The sequence below is a fragment of the Peromyscus californicus genome, unplaced genomic scaffold (assembly GCF_007827085.1).
Source record: "Peromyscus californicus insignis strain IS unplaced genomic scaffold, ASM782708v3 Scaffold_5__1_contigs__length_169319896, whole genome shotgun sequence".
Taxonomy (NCBI): domain Eukaryota; kingdom Metazoa; phylum Chordata; class Mammalia; order Rodentia; family Cricetidae; genus Peromyscus; species Peromyscus californicus.
The window spans coordinates 149,425,378-149,447,618 of record NW_026294573.1 but is presented as its reverse complement, the minus strand read 5'-3'; the positions used below and the strand labels follow the sequence as shown (position 1 = coordinate 149,447,618).

The window sequence follows — 22,241 nt, the reverse complement described above, 5'->3', positions numbered from 1 at the left end:
CAGTAAGTTAAAAATTGTAGTATTAGAGAATGTAAGGAATAATACCTCACTTTAAATAAGCATATTTTAAAAGACTATTTAAAAATTAATTTTGTTTTGTGCAATGCCTTTTTATATTACCAGGATTTTCACCTATGGAAACCTCTTTTCATAGCCAAACGAGATGAGGCCCTAATTGCATCACACCATTTATCTGCTGAGGAAAATGCAATGCAAATGTAAATGCACATTAGGCAGGAGACTGTCAGAATAGAAAATTGTTTTTTTTTATTTTTATTTTTTTTGTTTTGTTTTTAAATAACCCACTCACATTAACAAAAGGCTGCAGTAGCTTCCAAATTATAGGTTGTTATTTTTAGTGGAAGTAGTTCAATATTCATATTGGAGCAGATGTAGCAGTTCAACAAAACGGCTCTTCAAATCCTGCACAAATTGAAAACAGGAAAACTGATTGCATTTTCTCTTATCACTTTCCTTTTCTGAATTGACACTTTTAGCCTTCTGAAAATTTACACATGGCTTTCATCTCAACAGCACCTGCTGATCAAATGGAAACCTAACATTTTCATGGAAATGGTCTAAAAGACTAGTTTTGTTTTAAAATGTCACAAAGGGCACTGGTTCCCAGCTTCACGGCAGCCGTCACTATATACTATGTATAAGTCATGGCCATCGAACTTTTTAAAAACTATGGTTAGTCTCTTTTGGCTTTATCTCATAACTACTTTTGGTGTGGTTCAAATTTCTTGGACTCAGTGTCCACCTAATACTTAATTTTATTATGTATTCTATGCATAGTGTGTAAAATGCAAACTGTGTAAAATGCCAGATGACAATAAGACAGCAAATTATATTTTGTCAGCATCTGCTTGGAAGTCATATATATTCAGATCACTGTCAATGGACACACCTGAGCTTGAGGGAGTCACATCCCATCATCCATTTCCTGTTTCACCCACCAAAAGAAACTGTAGAGAAGTCAGAGTCAGGCGCTATGTCTGGAGAAACTCTAAACACTTTTTCTAAGACACAGACTTAGCTGTGTAAGAACCCTAGACTGGAGCACAGTGGAATCACCCAAACACAACTGGCCACCTACTGTAATTATTTCCAGAGAGGGTAAAGGGATATCTTGGAAATGGGTGTTCTCTTATATGAAATACTCAAGATTGCTGACTAGGTTGCTGCCCCCAAGATGTTTGAATAAATATACATTTCTATGTAATATTCAATTCTGGAGAAATGATTGATATTCCCAAGACATGCTATCTGACAGTTCCTTAACCAAAAATGCTCTGCTCCTTCTGAAGACCTGCAGGCTAGCCTTCCCCCTTCTGCCTGAGTGATAAGGTAACCTGAAGGCAGAGGGGACATGCTGTAATCTTTGCACCACTCTGACCAGTTGGTCTGTGAATGTCAGTGTTTTGTCATGCTCACTGGGGCAACAGCAAACCTGTAATGTCAATATGTTCAGTCAATGGAAGTAAAATAATGGGACTTATTGTCTTCCCCAATCGATCTGCCGCTGTCAACAAGGAAACATGCCCCTCTGGCTTTAAACAAATTTTAATTGGGCTTTTAGTTACTGGCTCATATCTAGGTACCTATGAGAACACCCATCTCAACTGTGTGTAGGAGGCAAAAGCAATCATTTTGTCTACTTTTATTCATTTTAAGAACCTTCTAAAGTTTACACGATTTTTTAAAAATACATTCACGAGTCAAGTGACAATTTGCTTCTTTTCCCCCCACACTGACTTCAAGCAAAAGATGGCATGGTTCAAATACAAAATACAATCTCTCTACCACACCTAGAATGATGCTCGCCCTTCTAGCCTGAGTTGAACCATAATCTACCATTCTCCTCCTTCCATATTAAAAGTGGTCTTCATTGGCTTTTCACACTCCTTCTAGGACCTAAAGCATCAATTAATCACCTGTTCAAACCAAGCCACACAAAACCAAATACAGATGAGCAATCCCCAAAGCCTCTGCCCTTCCCTCACTTTATCAACCCTAAAGAGAAAAGGTGAGAAAGCACCTTTAAAATAAGGCAGGCGCAGAAGTGCTGGAAAAGCAAGCATGCATGGGGAATAAAACATTGCAAATCACTCAAATCGCACCTAAGTTCCCTAGTCCTTCCTCCTTTTACCAAGAGAGACCCTGTCACCTCAAAATCAAAATAAAATAGAGCTAATCAAGTTGTTAAGAGTTCTTCCTCTCTCTTCTACATCTGAGGGTTCCAGCGTCCGATCAACAAATAATCTATTGTTCCCCCTTTATCGAGTCTCTTTAAACCTATTCAGGCTGGCAACACTAAACCCAATTAAAGATAAGGCCCTCCGTAATCTCACCTCCGTGAGTCCCCGTCTGGATAGCTGAGGTGATGGGAGATAGCGCGGAGGCCAGGGCCGCTGCCTCCTCCTCACCCCGCACAACAAAAGGCAGATCCTCTCTCTCTCCCTCTGTAATCTTTAAATGTAAATTCCCTCTGGCAGCTAAGAGGAGCGCCCGATAACAGGTTACATCTTCACTTCCCTGGCTCTTATCTGCTCCAGATCGCTGGGGGGCCGCCCCCACGCCGCGCCCCGCCCCGCCGCCCCCAGCCCGGCCGCGGAGATTACCTTCCGGCGGCGAGCGCGCGAGGCGGCCGGCCGCGCGGCCCCCACACCGCCGCTTTGTATTCATTAAACACACATCGGAGCTTATCAGAAGTAAAGGGCTGGTCGGGATGGCACATTGTGTGTGAGTGAGTGTGTGCGCGCGGGAGGGAGAGGAGAGGAGCCAACGTGCATCAGGGTGATTACAATATCAGCAGGGCCCAGATGGAGGCAGGAAAATAAACAGAGGGTGCGTGCGAGACGGAGGGGAGCGGGAGGAAAAGTGGGAGAGAGAGGGAAGAGAGGGAGGGAAGAGATGCTGGCAGGAGGGGAGACAGGGAAGGGATTCAGGGGCGGGGACCGGCCTGGGATGGGGTCGGAGCATGAGGACAGCTACCCAGAGAGGCTGGGAGGTGGTGGCAATCAGGGCTGCCGGGTAACCTGCGCCCCCGAATCAGCCCCACCTCCCAAATATTTGGATTTGCCAACCCCGTGGATCCTCTAACATTAGAGGTTCTGTCAAGGTCAGCGGGATCAAGAGCGCTCTCGGTGGTTTTGACAGTGACACTTTCACCACTTCACCTCCATCCAAAGACACAAAATTTGCAAAACAAATCTACTGTGCCCATACAGCAGTTCTACAGTCTGCCAGGACGAGCTCCTGTGGGAGTTGTCTCTCTGTTGACCCCCCATATACTAAAGCCCAGCCCCCACTCACCCCACACACACGGAGATACAGGGAGATACAAAAGAGCCCCCCCCCCCCCACACACACACACCCATCCCTCTCTTTCCAGGCTTTGAGTGTGTCCTAGCTGAAGATTCAGGGCAGTCAGCATCGTTGTGATAAGGAGGACCACTTGTGATTGGTGGCTACAGGTGACTCAGACACCTGCTCCACCTCCAGAAGTCGTGTTGGGGTAGGAGCTTCCTTCTGTGTACATCTGAGAGTCTGTTTGGGAGGTGGGAATTCGAAATTGAGGCAATCAATCTTGGCTTGAGCTGGCTTACAGCTCTTCACCCACCCAGAGCCTGAGAATCAATCAGAACAAGCTCTGCCAGCCGGCCAGAGTTCATCCTCCTCCGCCCCAGCAGGGTCAGGAGGGGGATACACCTGAGTAGTCCCTAGGGAGCCCCTTTTCACTTTTAAATGCACCCATCAGACAATCTGAACATCTGATCAGATCCTTAATGGAGTGCGGATAATGCAGCAAAGGAGGTCTTCTTATTGGGGGAGGGGAGTGTTTGGCTGTGTTGTGTTTCTAGGCACTGAAGCTTGGTTAAGCCTTTCCTGTACTATGGAGAGAGAGTTCAATAAACCACAGACTGGCCTGGCGTACACTGCAGCCACAGCTGCTGTGAACTTGGGGTCATAAAATAGTCTATACAAGAAAAGTCAGTAAAAAGCGAAAAAATGGGGCAGGAACGGGGTTAATGAGTTGAGACAGAGAAAACCAGAGACATATTTTAAGAGAGGCTTTGTTTCATCAAGTGCCTTCCAAATCACCTAGCCTAAAACAACAAAACTGGTCTTCTGTGCAATGGATGCCTTGTGCGCACGCACACACACACACACACACACACACACACACACACACACACACACACACATACACACACACACTCATGCCCCAAGAAAAGAATCAAGGGAAATTTGATAGGTAACACAAAGTGAAGAAAGCTAGGCATAGTGGGGGAAGGGCATGTGTGAAAATCTTGTCACAGAATGAATGCCAGATAAAAGGGGTTCTGCTACAATCCTCCAGTAATCCAATAATGTGGAAAGCCTCTCAGTATCACTGCACAAGAACAAGGTAATATTTCTCCATAAATCTTCACAAAGTGACCAGGTTCAGTCGTTAGTGAGGAGTGCTGGGGCAGGAAGTAAACCCACTTGGCAGGTTACATGACAGAAGCAAGTGAGCTCTGCATGGTGAAAATCTGTCATCCCTACATGGTTTAAATTTAATAACAGATTTCCAGAATACCCCTTTAGCTCTTGTAAAGGGTGTCCTTTCACCTTCTCTCTCACTCTGACAGAAAACTGCATTCCTGGTAGCCAGCAGCAGTCACTGCAGTTAGATCTGTTTGGGCACAGACTGTATACAAACACCTTGAAATCCAATGCAACTCAGGAAGGGGGGGGGCAGGGAATACAACACACAAATGCACACTGATTTTCTTTCTCCCATTACATTCTCTGTTACAATGTGCTAACAAAAATGGACTAGAGGCATGTGCACAGAAATGTCACCATCAAACCCATTATCTTGTGCAATTAACACATGCATAAAAATGAAATACCGCCTTTAACCTCAGAACAGACTTATTTTTCCCCAAAAGGTATCCCAAAGACTAGGCACAATGAAAACTGCAGGGCAACTAATGCATGGGTGTTCTTGTTTTCTGAAAGTACAGTGTTTCTACCACTTTGTGTGCTACACACATACACACACACACACACACACACACACACACACACACACACAAGCTCAGTGTGGTGACCTCCCCCCTTCCTCTGTAATCTCAATGCTCAGGGGACTGATGCAGGAGGATCACTATGAGTTCCAGGCCAGCCTGCACCCTATAGTAAATTCTAGGCTAGCCTGGGCTACAGAATGAGATCTTGTCTCAAGAAAATCAAAACAAAACCCAAAGCAATATAGTAATCAGGAATTATTATCATGGACTGAGTACCCAACAGAAAGTGGTACCTATAATTACAGACAACTTAACGACCAAGCTGAATCAAGATTTTAATTTCAGTGAGTTCTTTTCTTAATAATAGGTTACCTTCTTGTAAAAGCAAGGAGTCCATCTGCCCCAGGCAGATAAGTTTTGAAACATTAATTCAGATAAAATCTAGCATTTTCTTTCTTTCTTTGAGTATGTGAAGTCTAGTGTGTTATAATGTGAGAATTCCAGCATATGACCATTATGGCATAATATCTCATTGCTCAGCTTGTCATTATTTCATTTGTAATTCTTATGTTAATTATGTTCATAATTACTATAAACAGATGTGGTAGACATTCGTGTGACCTTTCATTGAAGGATGCATTCCTCAGTCATTTGTCTTTAATTTCTCATGGAGGTGAAGCTGAAAATGCAGAAAAGGGAAAAAAGCTTTCCAGTTTTTAAAAAACTCTTTCTGTGTATAAGTTAACACAAGACCTCCCTCCATCTGCATTTCGGAACATGAAAACATTTCTGGCGTTTAAGCTGCGTTACTGCCCATTTCGAAGCTGCTGAGCCCACTGCTGTTACTAACTTGTAACTATGGATGCCAAACAAAGACTACCTACCACCCATGTCCAAGTTATCGTCTTTATTTTTTCAATACCAAAGGTTAATGCAGCAGAATTGTGCTCCAGAACCAAGTGCCTAGCAGCTACATAGCAATTTATTTACTCATAACTCAACTATCATCCTCTTTACATAAACACATTTACAATAAAATCAGTATGGATTTCATTAGCCGAAAACCTCCTTGAATTTCATTCCTTTTGCCCTTAATCTATAATTAGTGTGGACAGACAGGTGCAAACCCTTCTCTTCTACAGATGGCTACTGGAAATGGTGCAAAGTGGCTCCTTGTGTTTAGACAGCACAGAGATAACCCGCTCTGTCTTATCGTTTACAATTACCTCCATTAAACTGAACTAATGTTTGCTTTAATAAAATGTTCACTGTTCTTTAAACATTATTTAGGAACTCTTATATTAATGGCTGTAAAAGGGTGAACTTGGAAGGTGTCTCTCTAGGTAATAATAAATAGCTTACTCTGGATAAAATGTCCCTTTTGGTGGACAATAGTCTGAGGTTCACAAAGGTTTTTATAGTTGATTTAACATTTATTTGTTGGTTTATACAAAGAGGGGCAAATGCAGTTTTGCACAGGTCATACAGGTGACCAATACAATTTAACAAGCAAAATGAGGGGAACCAGCATTTCCCCCCCCCCCCTGAAGTTTAGAAGTTTGAAATGTTTGTCTATATTCTTGGGGACTTCGGAGTTGGTAATGAAGTCCCTAACTATTAAAATGCTAGATTGTTTTCACCTGATACTCCTGCTACCCTAACTGTATGCATGTACTTAACTTTTAATAGATTATTCTTAAAACCTTCTTCCAAGGCAATTTAAAAATTTTAACTGAATTGAAATGACTTTTGTAAGTTCACAGTTTAAATGACTCCATCTCACAGTAAATAACTTCTACGAACCAAAAGCTCAATTTGTCCTGCTTTTGCTATCAATAAAGACCAAAGATCCCAAAATGATGAATAAAGCACCTATATAATAAAGAACCTTTCAATGCCCAAACATCAACAAATAAATAGCCTTTCCCACTTACAGAACTTACAGTAATAGACTCCAGCAAAATGCAACTGACTTGGTTTTTTTCACATGCAAATTGTGCAGGTGCCAATTTTTCAGACTGCTTTGCTATGAAGGGCCATGTTGCCTGCATAAAACCTCAATGAAGAAGGCTTTGCATTCAGGGCCTGTCAGCTGATGTTCATATCAAAGAAGTGAGAAACAGGATTTGACAGTGAAGAATGTCCTAAACTGACAACCACTGACCAGCATTCTTAATGGAAGCATTTCTTTCTCGTGATCCCTTTTCAATGTTTAAAAAAGAAGGGAGGGAGTAGATAAGCCTCTATTTTACAATAAAATAAATTATAACGGCACCTGACATTTGTGAGGTTCTTTACAATTTGTAGAGTTTACCCAAAAATATTTAGGCTAACACCTCGATGAGAAATCTCATTGCTGCTCCTAACATCAAGGGCAATGCTTCCCTTCTTTCAGAAAAGAAGGATTGGATAAGTATTACAAAGCAGTGGTCTGTAGCTCAGAGGATGCTGTCCTGCTATTTCCTGGAACTTGCCACTTAATAGTGCAGCTTCCACTGCACTGAAGGTAGAACACTTATTAGGAAAGTCCTTTCAAAGACCATTTTAAAAATCGAGTCATTGTCATTAGCAGGCACTGGTGGTGAAAGAGACTTAGTCAACAAAGAAAAATATCATCTCAAAGGCTTCTGGTCTGCTTGGAGTTGTCTAAATATTGGAGAAAAAACAATCCAGGTGCTCTGTCTGCTGCTTTTATCAGATGAGAACCAGACACCAGCAAAATCACATACTGAAATTCTCCCACACAATATCTAGTTTTTCAAATAAAGGGGCTGTCGTCTACATGGTTTGTAATTAATGGTTAAATAAATATATTTAATATGAAGTTCTTCTCTAAGCATAGGTTCAGCTAAAACCCAATTTCTGTGTGCCCAGAATGATTCCTTGGTGATTTTATTGGGATTCTGTCTTTTAAAGAATAAATTAATAAAACATCACATGCAAAATGCAGTAAGATAAGGGGAGAGTTCGACTTTTTGAACACTCATCCTGGTTGGAAAATTAAAAAAAAAAAAAAAACCAACCTGGATCAAACTAAGATTCTAGTTAACATCATGTGAGACTTTTGAACCTCTCTTTTAAAAACAATAGTAAAAAGAAAATGAAACCACATAGCCATCTCTCCCTCTTCGTTGACAGTCACCATAGTGCTAAAACTAGACAGCACTTTAAGAACTAATATGGGGGAAATACATAGCAGTGGGAATGTGTTTTTGTTTAGACACATTAGAACTGACATAAACACCAAAACTGAGGCTCTGGAGGCTGAAGAAACAATGGTGTGTGCGGATCCTTTCTAAGGAATTGTGTGAGCAGGGAAGTTCAACACTTGCGTGGTCAAGGCAAAGGGCTGCAATAAACTAAAAGGAGCCCCCAAGATTAACAAACCGTTCATCACCGAGAAGCTGGTCCATTTGTATTCTGGGGAGTGTGGACTCCCTGGGCATAGACCCAGCTCTACTTCAGTTCTGTGCAAAGGAGGGGTGATAATAAGAGCCACTGAGTGCACTTAAAAATCGTACAGATGTTGAAAAAGAGACTAGGAGGGGGAAATCCTGTAAAACACTTTTGAGTTCACACAGAAGGTATAAAGAATGCTTTGGTCAGCAGCCCGACCTTTATCAGGAGATAAATCAATTTGCAGCAGCTGTGGACAGCCATTTATATACAGGCCCTGGGCAGATTAATTAAGGGAATCGAAGTTAAAAATTCAAGAGGGCTCCGAGTTACATCAAGCACATGAAGTTGGTCTGGAGTGGCCTCTCCAGCCCCCTGGTCCTCACTCCTTGGCTCTTCCCAGGGAATACTAGATAATTCCTTTCAAGCTTCTTTCTGTGCATTTTCCCAGGAAGCACCAGTCACTCTGGGGCACGCTGGGATTTGTGGTGCCCAGTCCTAAAGGAAACCTAAATTCAAACGATTTCTCCTCTACTCTTTGCAAGGGGCGAAGAAGGCCGAGAGTTCCAAGACTCTGGCAAAATCCTCCAAGCTGTAACAGCCTAGGGGGAAGAGGGGGAGGGAACGTAGCTGTAGCTATTTTTAGTAACAGTCCTGGTTCACATCCTACTGCCCATAATCAAAACACTCAAAACTTTTCCAAAGCTTAACTGACCTTACCAAAAAAAAAAAAAAAAAAAAAAAAAAAAAAAAAAAAAAAAAGAAAAGAAAAGGAAAAGCAGGTTCAAAAACTGGGTTTAAGTACCTTATGCCTACCTAACCGTATTTGCTTAAATCACCCTGGGCAGCCAAAGGTCCGCCCGGGGAGCGGGTGTAGATGTGCCAACCGACCTGGACCTTCTAGATCCGCCTTGAGGATGGTGAACCGCGGGTCCCGGGAATCCGCTAGCCCCAGGAACTTTCCCTGAAGGATTTCTGCAAAACGTAATAAATTCTCCCCGCTGCAGCTCGGGTCTGGATTCCGCCGGGCGGGAGCTACTGGGCACTACGTTCTGCTCTGGGCTCAAAACAGGCGAGCGTAACCGGGTCGGGGCTGCGATGGGGGCACCCTGGAGGGCCAGGACCGCTGGGCCAGCCGCGCACTGAGGTACCGCAGAGGCGATGCTGCCCAGGTGTCACCGGCTGCGAAGCTCAGGACTTGCCTCTGGCAGGAGACTTGGTTCAGAGAAGCTGCCTGAGCGTCTTTGTCGATGCCTTCCATCAAAGCACCCCCAAGAAACCCAAGGGTAAGGAGAAAGTTGTCACGCGAGCCGGGGTGCAACTAAGAGGACGCCCACCCAAGTGACAGCACAGTACTAAGTTAGGACTCTTCCTCTTGCTCCTAGAACTAAGGTGTCCACCAAGAGAACCAACCTTTTGCTTCCAGTTTCGAAAACCCACGGTGCGGGTGTGGAGCCACCTGCCAAACACACCGTGGGCACCTTGACCAGTTAGTTGTTTAGTCGTTAGTCGAAGGAGACACGCTCATCTTTCTAATCTCCTTTGATGAAAAAATAAAAATAAAAAAAGAGTGCGTGGAATCTAATGTTAAAAAAAGAGGGGAAATGCTGCCTTGGCTTGTCCACGAAGTTCAGTGTCATCGCGGACTCCAAAAACCGCGATGTTCTTCTTTGCCCTGCTACGCAGTCCTCCTACTCTAGTTGAGTATCAAGTTCAGAGCCTCTCGGTCGAATTAAACCAAACGAAGCTGACGGTCATCGGAATAGTAATTAACAGTACCAGCCCGAGGCCGGTCCCCGCCACCCGCTGGCCCGCTGGCCCGCTGGCCCGCCCGCCCGCCGGCCCAGCCCGCCCGGAGGCACTTACACTGCACAGGGCCGGAGAGTCCCACCATCCGCCGCGGGCTCCCAGCTGCAAATAAAACTTCCTGCGGTCGGTGGCGGCCCGCGGGGCCAAAGGACCAAGGCGCGGCGTCGCTTCCCTCGCGGGGCCAGAGTGTCCGCGGCCACTCGCCCACGCGCGCTCCCCCGGAGGCCGCCTGGTCTTTGCCGAGCACCGGCGGCCGCCGCGCACAGCGAGCTGCGGGGCGAAGAGCCCGGGGTGGCGGACGCCAGCCAGACGCAGCCTGCGACGCGGAGCCCGGCGCGCGCCGAGCTCAGCTCCCCTCCTCCCGCCTCGCTCCCTCCCTCCCTCCGCTCCTCTGTTGTTGCTGCTGTGGCAGACAAATGTGATGTGGGGCGCAGGGGATTGCCACTGTCACAGGCGGCGTCTGCGTCCGCTTCGCCCGCCCTCGCTCGCTCTCGAGGAAGGCGACTGCATTTATCTGCAGGGCGTCCGGGCGTCCGCCGGGGAGCAGGAGCGCCGCGCGCAGCGCACAGCGCCCACAGCGCCCACAGCGCCCGCACCAGGCCGGCTGCGGCGCGCACCCGCACCCGGGGGGCGCCGCGACCGCTCGGGAGGGAGGCGGCGGCGCGGCCGCGACCAGGTGCGGGGGCGGGGGGGGGGGGGCGACTGGGGGGCGGTGAAGGTGGGAGACATCTGTGTCGTGCGGGGGTCACGAAGGTCAAGTATATGTTAACAATGGGCAGACCGGGCTCGCAGGGGTGCGCTGGCCGGCCGGAGGCCTGGCTCCCGGCCTCGCCCTCTCTGGTCCTGGCTGGATGTGGGGCTGGCTCCCTAAGGATGCTTTCCCCGGGTCGGGATGTGTTGGTGGCCCCAGTGCCCTGCAGTAACCCAAGACGACCACTTTCCCTGGCCATCTGGAGCGCTCCTAGCTGCCCTGCCTGGGTCTCATCCCTGGCTGCAGAGACAGCTCTGCTAGAAATCAAGCCACTCTCAGAGCTCTCTAATCCCCTTCTGTTAGCTGATTTCCAGACTGACTATTTGCTTTCGCATTAGATAATAGCCTTAGAGAAAACAATTATCATTTCTTTTCCCCCTTTGTTTTTCTACTTCTCCTGTAGTGTACCATTAAGAGAAACCTCTTTCTTTCTCTCTCTCGCTTTTTATTGAATGTGTTCCCCTCCCCCAGATATTAATATCAATACTTTAGAAGGAGGGACAGGGTCCCTAAGGAAAACGTAGGGTGAAAGAATTCCAGATATTTCCAGAATAAATAAATAATATCTCCGCGAAGAGTGCTGACAAATTGTACAGAGCAAAAATGAGCTTGAATGGTAATGAAAATATGAATATGTAGGTCAAATATGATCAGATAATGGCTTGCAATGATAAGTAAAATGAAATCTTTTAAAATTATTATGGAACGGTGCCACGACTGCAAATGTTATTGTATTCAGTGGAACAGTTTGAAATCCTACACTGAACCGTGTTTTCTCCAACTGGCCTAAATCAATGTAAAATGTCCTGGGTGCATGTTTTAAAAATCTCATCTTCGCAAAGAGGGAAAAATGCATTCAAGTCAGAGTCAGCCTGATGCCATAAGAACTGATGAGACATTCGTGGTTTTATTTTTTAAAGTGGCGTTTCAAATATTTAACGGTGGGTGAAAGCCTCCCCCACATACCCTTTTAAGCCCAGCGGGGCCTCCAATGCTGAAGTCTTTGCATACTCTACTCACTTTTAGTAATTCATTTCCAGAAAACACTCATTGTACATTCTGCCCTCTCCTTGGGACGTTTGTCTAATGAATTATAATGAATTAATGAATTATAACATTGCCTTAGTACTGAATATTATGGTGCTCTTCATGTAACTCTCCCATTTTCTCAAGGCATGTACATGTAGTAACTTGTACATTAGGGTCTGGTCCCCCCTCACACACACACACCACCACATTTACAGATCTTAACAGCATTAGTAATCTTAAAATATAAAATTTTATCTACAAGTTAGTGTGATTCATATCTGTGGGAAATTATGTCAAAGCTTACTATGTATTCTTAGGGGAGACAGAAACAAGTCGATACTCTGTTGCCCTATTCTTTCCATTCTCTTCTGTCCTCCAAGATGAAAATGAATTATTTGGATTCTACAGTTATATACTCATCCTTATTTAAAATTAATAAAGTGGGGTGTGACTCAGGAATGATTCTTGTAAAATAATGTAACTTCTTAAGTTGTATTTTTATATTTAAAACTAAAATAAATCAGTAATACTTTCACATAAAATATATAAAAATGTCTGAGCAGGGCCAGGGGTAAAATGTACAAATTATGGCCTTTTTTTCCCTTTCTATAAGCTGTGCCTGTGTAAATATGAAATTATAATGGAAACTTTGAACTTGTAAATCAAAGGAAAGCCACTTGCAGGGAATCAGACTGCATTTGTCATGCACAAAGCATGCTCTATAGATTTCCACCAACTTTGCAGGGTCTTCCTTTTGCCAGTCGTATTTAAAAAAAAAAAAAGAATAGATTATTGTTTATATTTCTTTTTAGAAAAAGTCTTCTACTTGAGTTGGATTTCTACTAGAATGTATCATTAGATCTAAGGTTAAAAAAAATTCTACTAACAGAAGCTAAAGACATACATTCCTGAGCTGATGGGGAAAGAATTACTCTGAGCATTCCTTAATCCCACTTGCCACCCCTTTGAAAGACCTGAATTCTATAAAATATAGAGATATTATTCTTTAGGGTTTATCCTTGAATTACTTCCTAATTCCTCGATCTGTAGCAAAGAGTAGCTATGCAGGTAACTCGAGGTGATGCTGAACTGCAGCGTAGGAAAATAAGACATATTAGGTGGATAGGAGAGCAGTAGCTGGATAAGGCTGGAGTGTGGTGGGAGAGGGAATCACCTGAAAACAGAGTAAGTCTCTAATATATTTGGTTACTGTAGCCTTGCCAAGGGGTGCACATGTGATGTAGTATCTAAAACACAATGGAAGATTCCTTCATTTATTGATACATTCTTTCCAGCCAATCTAAGGAGACAGGCAGGAAGAAACCCTCCTATCAGGACACAAGCAGGAGGAATCAGGTCTCTGTATATTCAACACTAGTTTACTAAGCAAGAACAAAACAACAATAAAAAATTAAGAAGAGGGAATAACTCAGAAAGATAGACACCACCCTCTATAACACAACCATTAGATTAACAAACCAATCATAAAATAATATGCAGAACTGAAAAAAATCTTTGCTGACAAATTTCTTCTCTCATTGAAAATTTGTTTCTTACATCATTACATTTTCTTGGTTATAAAGGTACTGAGTTCTTTCCATTTACATGTTTATTTTTTTTTTCAGAAATGCTGCCTAAGGATGCTTTTTGTTTTCCCTTAAACCATCCCTTAAAAAAAAGAAGCAGGGTTTTCTATACAAATTTCTGAGGAGGGCTTATTACCTTCTTTAGAGACTTGTGATTCACCTCTCACAAAAAGGAATTCCTATACAGAATGTTAACAAGTATTTAATTAGCACTTTTAAAATTCCTTCTTACAGATCTTAAAGCTTAAATGACTTCCAAGCTGTGATTTTTCTATTCCTCGAGAAAGTCCTCCTGTTTGCCTGGGTTGAGGAAAATCCATAATTACCACATTAGTTGCTTCTAACAAAAAATATTTATTGTTGCATTTGTGAAAAACAGAATATGATAAACAGGACGAATGGCAAGCCATAATTAAGTTTGCATAAGTCTACACTTAGCCACTACTTGCGGTTCCCCCAGCTTCCGCTGAAAGATTTCATGTCATTCGCTTTGGGGGCTCTCTGTGGACACATTTTATTCCAAATGGTCATGATTGTGTTATATAACTTGTTCAATGTTTTATTTCAGATGTAGTAGAAAGAAGAACAAGATCAGAGATGGTTTATTTTATTCCAAAACAGTTCGGCCACATAAACTTAGTTCAAGGGACACTGTTGAGTAAAAATACATTAGATGTTTGGGAACTTTTAGCATAAGCATTATTTTAAGTCGAAAATGTAGAAGCCAAACAAACAAGCAAAAAATTGGCTCCCACCATCCCCTCCAACAAAATAACCATTTCAGCCTGTGTTAGCTGCAGTCCTATAGACAATGAGTTTGATTATTGTGTTCCTATGTATTAATGTAGTCACGTGCATTTCTCTATAACACTTTAAAACTAGCTCATATTCAAAAACACCAAAGTTGCAAAATTCCAATCACATTTTTAATTTATAAAACAAACAAATCGCCTGAGTTTTGAAGAGTTTTGCAGAATAACTCATATCGATGTTTCTTTAAAAACAAGCCTGCCACTGGGCATGGTCCTGCACCCCTTTCATCGCAGCGCATGGGAGGCAGAGGCTGGCAGAGCTCCATGAGCTCAGAGCTAGCCTGGTCTATGTTCCGGGAGAGCCAGAATGACATAGTGAGACCTTGACTCAAAAAAAAAAAGTTTTGCCATTTAAACATTGAAATGTTTCCCATCAGCTGCTGCAGTTCTGCCTGCATTTCCACACAAAATGAAGCAGGCACATGTACACATACACACAATTACACACAACCTGTTCTCGACATACACATGTATGCTTATATATAGCCATCTGTAATCTAGTGATTAGCCTCCATGACCTTTCCAAGCTGAGTCACATAAAATAATGATAGTAAGTAAAGTATCTTGTTCATGTTTTTCACTTAAACTGGAAAGTTGAGTTTTGAAGTAGTCTAAGCCAAAATAAAGTTATATGACATCCCCACTGAAGTTCCATGTTCCGTATTCTTCACTGACTCTGCCCCATGAAGTTACTCATCTTTTGCCATATATTTTAAATTGGTGCTTATACTGTTCATGCAATCCTTAACTGTGTACATCACGGTGCTTTAATTACACAAAGACAAATGTCTTTGTTTTGTTTATTGCACAGTACTTGGTACATAGTAGGTGCTCAAGAAATATTTTTGAATGACAAATGAAAGTTTAAAATGTTTCAGCTGGGCAGTGGTGGCGCATGCCTTTAATCCCAGCACTCGGGAAGCAGAGCCAGCTGGAACTCTGTGAGTTCGAGGTCAACCTGGGCTACAGAGTGAGTTCCAGGAAAGGCACAAAGCTACACAGAGAAACCCTGTCTCGAAAAAACAAAACAAAAAAAATGTTTCTATTCAGATGAATTCTTCTACATGTGGCACATACTACCCATGTCACTTCTCCAATGAGAACTACTTCCTGTCTACCCACGCCTATATGCCTTTCTGTTCTGCTACCTCATTTCCTCTCTCCGCCCAGCTATATCACTTCCTGTCTATCTGTACAGACCTCCAGACCTCTATGGTTAGCTAATGTTGGAATTTAAGGCATATGCCACCATGCCTGACTCTGTTACCAGTGTAGCCTTGAACTCACAGAGATCCAGCTGGATCTCTGCCTCCCGGATGCTAGGATTAAAGGCATGTGCTACCATTGACTAACCTATATGTTTACTCTAGTGACTGACTTTTTCCTCTGATTCTTAGATAAACTTTATTAGGATGCACAATGTATTGGGGGACACAATATATTACTACAACTCAACATTAAGAAAGCTAAGAGTTCTGATACTACTGAGCTTTTAAATGAATAAAATGTGGAGAGAAAGATAATCTGTGTTTTTATGTATTTATGTCAGTGTTTCCTGACATGATGGATTTGATGTGAATATATATAGTGTATATACATACATATATTCTAATATATACATATATATATTCTAATTGTGTCAACTAAGCCTAAAATTCTTTAGTTTAACAAGATATTTTAAACTTTTCCACTAAAAATCCAGTCATGTTCTGCAATAAGCTAGAAATGTTTTTAAAATATGATATACCTCAACTTCAACGAAGCTAGATCTCAGAAATGAAACAACTCTTTCCTTCTCCTCTCTTACGGTAATAGAAACATGCATTTAGTAGAAACATCTCTGTCCAGCAAAGATTGACAAGCTGTTTAATTTGTAAACAGTGCACTCTCCTTTCATTTAATTATTATAATGCTAGGGTGGGAAGGATGGCTCAGCAGTTTAAAGCCTTACAGCTTTGTCAGAGGACTGTGGTCTGGTTTGTTCCCAGCACCCACATTAGGCAGTTCACAAATGCCTATAACTTCAGATCTGAAGGATTTAACACCTCCTGACCTCCCTAGGTACCCACATAAACTGATGTGTACACAAAAATAAAATAATAAATTAAATCTTAAAAAACAATTACTGTATCATTGATAACTTACATGATAACTGGATGATTTCAACATGTTTATACTTAATGAAGAATCAGTTGTATTTGGAGATTAATATTTTCATTATTATTCAAGGCAGAGTATCTGGGTCTGTGTGTGTTTTATTCTTTTACAGATAGATGCACAAGCAACAGTATTTTAGTTGACTTATTCCCACTTATGCTCTAGAACAATCAATGGGCAGCACAGAGCATGCCATTTGCTGAACTTACATCGCCTCCTGAGACTGTTTTCAGGCAGGATACTGTAGTGCATTTTAGGAGGAAACACCATCCCCTGACTCACAGCTCGCAGTAGGACGAGAAAGCATCTTTAGACAACAAATCTGTCGCAAATACAGACCCGGTCGGTGTTCGTATTGTCCAGAGTGAAGTTGTTTTACACAGTTCTCACCTTTTCAAACTTCTCTTTTCCAGTAGGACTAAGACTTAACAGAAGATTGATTGTCCAACTGCAGCGTAGAATGCACATTTTGGTCAGCTGGGGCTTCTTTTCCAAGCTTCTCCCCCAAATCACATCTGTCATCTTTTAGATGATCCTTAGTCATTGTACCCTTCAGGTTAAGCACCAATAAAATCACAGGTCAGTTATACCATCCATCCAGTAAACCCTACAAACCCTTCAATTGCACCTACATTCCTTGAGTGGACACAAATTCTACAAAATATAAATTTTTGACTCATCCTAATTTCTGAAGAAATACAGTCATTGAAATATGCCTTACATATTCAATTAAAAAATATATTAGAATCATAGGTATGAGCCATCACATCTAGCTGAAATTTTTATTTTTGAGTAAATGTTCCTATATGATATTTTCACAAGATAGCTATATGACACACTTTTTTGTAGTGTTCATGTACTTCAAGGAAAGCAGAATTTTTAGAAATTATTTTTAGTTATGTTTAAGTGGGTGTATATCCGCATGTGGGTATGTGTTCATGAGTTGTAGGTGCCTGTGGTAGGTGTCAGAGATGGAGTTGAAGATGGTGAGCCCCCTGATGTGAATGCTGGGAACCTAACTCATACACTCTGGGAGAGCAGTAAATGCTTTTAACTGCTGGGCCATCTCTCCAGATATTTTAAATAGAAAACAAATGTGTTATTTAGGAACAGTGTCTCAGACACTCTTTTAAATGAATACTCAGAACCTGGGGATTATGTTCAAATGCAAACTGTGAGTCAGTGGGCTTAGTCTGTGGCCTGAGATTCCGCATTTCCAGAGTGAGTTTAGAAAGTGCCAATGGGCTGGCTGCTCCACTTATCAGGAACAAAGCTCATGAGTTGTGGGAGACATTGCAAAGACCCTGCTTTCTTCCTTTTTGTTTTCACAGTTTGCACAAAGGCCCACAGCATTTTTGTATTCATACAATCCCCAGAATGCTACACAGAACCCTGCAAGTATGACCAGAGAAAAGTATGTCCATGCATGAGTATGTCTCTGAACTCCCCACCTGCTGCCCAGGCACCTGCAATTGAGAACTGACAGGAACAACGTAAACGCTCACAGAGCTGGTTATCTAAACAGCACTGGCAAGTTAGAAACAAGACATGGAGACTCTTCAACTGTTGAACCCCATGGGGGATGGCTGCAGAATGGTTAGATCATTTGTGATAACTATCCCTGGACTAAGACATTATTTGCCTAGTATGTGACTAGAGACATCTTCCATATACAACGTGTAATCAAGCAAAAGCATTATATATTGATGATTCCAAGGTCTGAAATTTATTACAACTTCCTTCTACAAGATCACCAGACACTCCGAATCTCCAGTCCTTGAAGGGGTAAAACGAGCATCCTCAGCCAGAGATGATGTTCCCTGTACTATGTAAGAGAGAACTCAGCCTCTGCTGGCCTCAGCTAGCCTACTTACAAAAGCAGTTTACTTCACCCTATTGATGTTATGACAATTGTGCCACCAGACACTGGCTTCCTAGAAAGATACAGTGACTTTAAAACCAGTGACAGCTGAAGAATAAATAGAAGGGGGACATTTATATTCTTTTCATGAATGCAATTATGTAGGTATTTTCATTTTTAAGCATTCTATTTGGTTCTCAGAGAGACAGGAATATTGAGAGGAAGGCTATGCTATGTTATTTTTTGTCATTTGTTTCTCAGTCCTTTGAACAGGCCCTTGCAATTGAAAACAAAATAAGTTCATGTGATATGACAAGGGTGTACCATGCTCTCTCTTTTCATCTGTGATTGGATATATATTTTTGTGCTACAAACCACCATTTTTTTCACCTTGTTGTGTGCCATAATGGTAAATAATTTATGTCTGGTCTACCAAAATGCTGCTTATTTAGCTCAAAAAAGAGTGCTGTATCCAGGGCTCTTAATCACCATTGTTGCTGCCTTCTGTTGGATCTATGCTGTTCTACCTCTTGCTACCATTTCTAATACTGGAGGAGGATTTATATTTTTTCTGAACAATAGATTTTAATTAAGAAGATTTATTAAAGACAGTTTTCATTCCTCTGATTACATTTCCAGCTCCAGAGACATCTGCATTTCAAAAATGCACCACATATTTTCATAAATATTCCATAATTCCCCCAGAGCTTTGTGGTATTCCAATTTCCCCCAACCTCTTAACATCCTTGCATTCACTGAGTCTCATCTACGTGTACCCTTCAGAATTAGACATTTCTTCGCACAGGTATAAAATGAGACCATGTTAGAAAGATGATTCAAAGCATCCCTGTTCTTTATGCATCAAGATTCCTGAGAAGAACAAAGACAGATTAAGCTCACTAACAGACGCCTAAAAAAGATCTAGCTATCTTACAGGCATACTTAGGGCAGCAGGGTAAACAGCTGGGCAGGGTTTGCTTTGAAGTTTAAATCATTGTTATTTTAATAGAGTCGAAAATTCATTTAGATAGTGGCATCTGATAGGTACCCAATTAAAGCCCCCTTTTGTCTGTTAATATAGTTTCAGATTTTTAGTTTCAGAAACACAGTTTTGCCAGAGAATTCTTTAAAAATAGCAGCATTTTTTTTTTAGAAAGATGGATGCCATGAGCGACAGACAATTGTTGATTGTAGCTTTTATGCATTTTATATAAAAGTATGAGCCAGTGTATTAAATTGTTCAAGGCTCAAAGAATAATGATAAAGCCAAGTGTGTCACCAGGTATGCCTACCATATGTATATGGGGTTCTCTGTAATAAATTACCTCTGGTCCCCGTTCCCTCGCTCGGTAGGTATTGGAGCATCTGACCACATTTCCCATTCAGATTCTACTGTATTGCCCACAGGAAAACTCTTAGTCCCTTTTGTTTTGCTTTTGTTTTTGTTTTGAGACGGGTTCTTGAACTTGAGGCAATCCTCCTATGTCAGCCTACTGAGTACTAATCCTATGGGGTGTGCATGTTGGTTAAGTATTCCTACTGGACAAATATGAAGAAGCATTCATATTCCATTCACTCTGGTGATCACTCAAGTTTTTCTTGCCTAAATTATGTCGGCCTCCAGCAATCCTCAACCTCACTCCACTCAAATTCACTCAAATCCTCACGCCTTGCTGAAAGGATGGCATTGTCTGCCAAAGGGATGAGTGCTGCCTCTTACCAAACTGCATGTTATGTGCTAGTCTCTATTCTAAGCAGTACTTCCTAAATGTTATCCCGTTCATTCTGAAAACCAGTGGTGGGAGAGGAGCTATTCTGCCCTAGGGAGCTGAACCCAGGTTTGGCTTAATTAGTGTAACCCTGCCCCTCCAGAAGGAACCACACAAATGTCTGGATGCTGGGGAGATAAACAACAATGAAAATCATGTTTCTCTTTTCTCAAACACCTCAAGGTAAATTGAAAGGCAGAAAAACTTGAAGGTGCCTCTCTCCAAGCTCAAGCAACTAAGGTCTAATTCTAAGACAAGTGCTCTTGGAATCAAATGGCAAAGAACCATGAGTTGAAACCTAAATCTAACTGCACTCTGTGGGGTCAGAAAACTTAGCACCTAGAGACACAGAATCTGCCGGAACTTGGAAGGGAGCTGTCAAGAAACAGGCAAACCATGCTCAAAGTGTTTGTTGCCATCTGTAGTGCCTAGGTGACCTCGCTGGATCTCCACCCACCCTAATCTGTTCTGGGGATGCCTACACGCTGAAGGTTCCTCTTCCGGTAAGAAACACTGGTTGGATCAAAGATGGCTGCCAGAGTGACTGCCAGACAGTCTGTTATACTCTACTTCCCTGCTGAGTGGAAGTGCTTTTCTTCCAGGGCATTATAGTGGACAATTACTGTAGAACTTCTTCAAGGGGCCATGAAAGAAGCAGAAAAGAAGATGTACCTAAACTCCTCAAAAATCCCCACCTAGTCCCAGAAAAGCTACTCTCTTCCCCCCGATTTTGGGAACCACACAATTCCCAAGAGTTGAGAAGTTGGTTTGTGAGTTTTCCCTGACAATAATGCAATAATACAATTCCCCTTCACAGCTCGTTGGTGGTCAGTTCTCTGTTGATTCAATTCTGGGCGGTGACAAGGACCTAGTTTGACAGGCTAGGGACAAAAACTGGTAGCAAAGTTTGTAGAATACTCCTTTACACTGTGTGAATATATGTCGCTGTGATTGGTTTAATAAAGAAACTGACTGGCCAATAGCTGGGCAGGAAAAGGCTAGGTGGGAGAGCCAAACTGAGAATGCCGGGAGGAAGAAGGGCAGTCTGGAGTCTCCAGCAGTTTCAGGGAGAAGCAAGATGGGCAAGATGGTACTAAGAAAAGGCACCAAGCCACATGGCAAAGCATAGATAAGAAATAGGGGTTAATTTACATATAAGAGTTAGCTAGTAACAAGGCTGAGCTATTGGCTGAGCATTTGTAATTAAAATTAAGTCTCTGTCTCACTTATTTGGGAACTGGCGAGTGGGAAAGAAACATCCGCCACCCAAAGTTAGGCGTGGTATCTTAGTTCTGCAATGTTTCAGAGGCTTCAGCAGGATGATGAGGAGTTTAAAGCCAGCCTTAGCTACACAGTGAGACCCTGTTACAAACCACAACAAACCAAAAGACTTTGGACTGGAGGGTTTTGGGTTTTTTTATTCGGTTATTTGTTTTGGGGTTTGCTTTTATTTGTTTGTTTGTTTGGGGGGTGTTTGTTTGAGATAGGGTTTCAACTAGCCCTTGCTAGCTTGGTCCTTGCTTCATAATTCAAGCCAGTCTCAAACTCCTGGTCTTCCTGTCTTAGTGGAGATTAAAGGTGTGTGAGCCACCTCACCTAACTTCTGTACCCTCTTCTCTTGTTAATTTTTTGTTTTGTTTTGTTTTGTTTTTTGGAAAAAAGGGCTCAACCTGTAGCCCTGGCTAGCCTTGAGTTTATGATTCTCTTGCCTCAGCCTCTGGAATTTTGGGACTAAGGGCTTTCAGTAGCTTGCTTGGCACTGGGCACACAGGGTGTTCCCTTTTAAAGGAAAAGGCCCTTTGAGTGGATTTTGAAAAATTACTCTTACTATCAAAAAGGGGAACAAAAGGTGGATTTGTCTCCTCAGAAATCTTTGAAGAGAAGCTAACAGAATGTAGCAGCAAATGTATGTACAGTTTCTACGGTAGCCTCCACAGCCACCCCTCCATAACTTTCCACTCCTATAGGGTTAAGGTTAAGGTTAGCTATGTTCCAACTCAGTGGGAGGGAAGCTACCCTTGAGAACCCTTCCCCTCCAGAGAAAGCCTTT

General features: G+C 42.4%; 2 protein-coding genes across 2 annotated transcripts in view; one reads left to right on the top strand and one right to left on the bottom strand.

The window, feature by feature from the left end:
- Nucleotides 1–2,541, bottom strand: part of Runx1t1 (RUNX1 partner transcriptional co-repressor 1) — a 145,652-nt gene extending 143,111 nt beyond the window's left edge. Inside the window, 1 exon segment of the mRNA XM_052718383.1 lies at nt 2,355–2,541. The gene's annotated coding sequence lies outside the window, so the exon portion shown is untranslated.
- Nucleotides 666–21,011, top strand: LOC128097071 (translation initiation factor IF-2-like). Its single transcript, XM_052717243.1, has 7 exons — nt 666–693; nt 1,915–2,029; nt 2,559–2,680; nt 9,425–9,703; nt 9,803–9,864; nt 10,194–10,902; nt 17,893–21,011. Exons 1-7 carry the CDS (start codon nt 666–668, stop codon nt 18,042–18,044), a joined length of 1,467 nt encoding a protein of 488 aa, XP_052573203.1. The 3' UTR covers nt 18,045–21,011.
- Nucleotides 21,012–22,241: the final 1,230 nt, after the last annotated feature.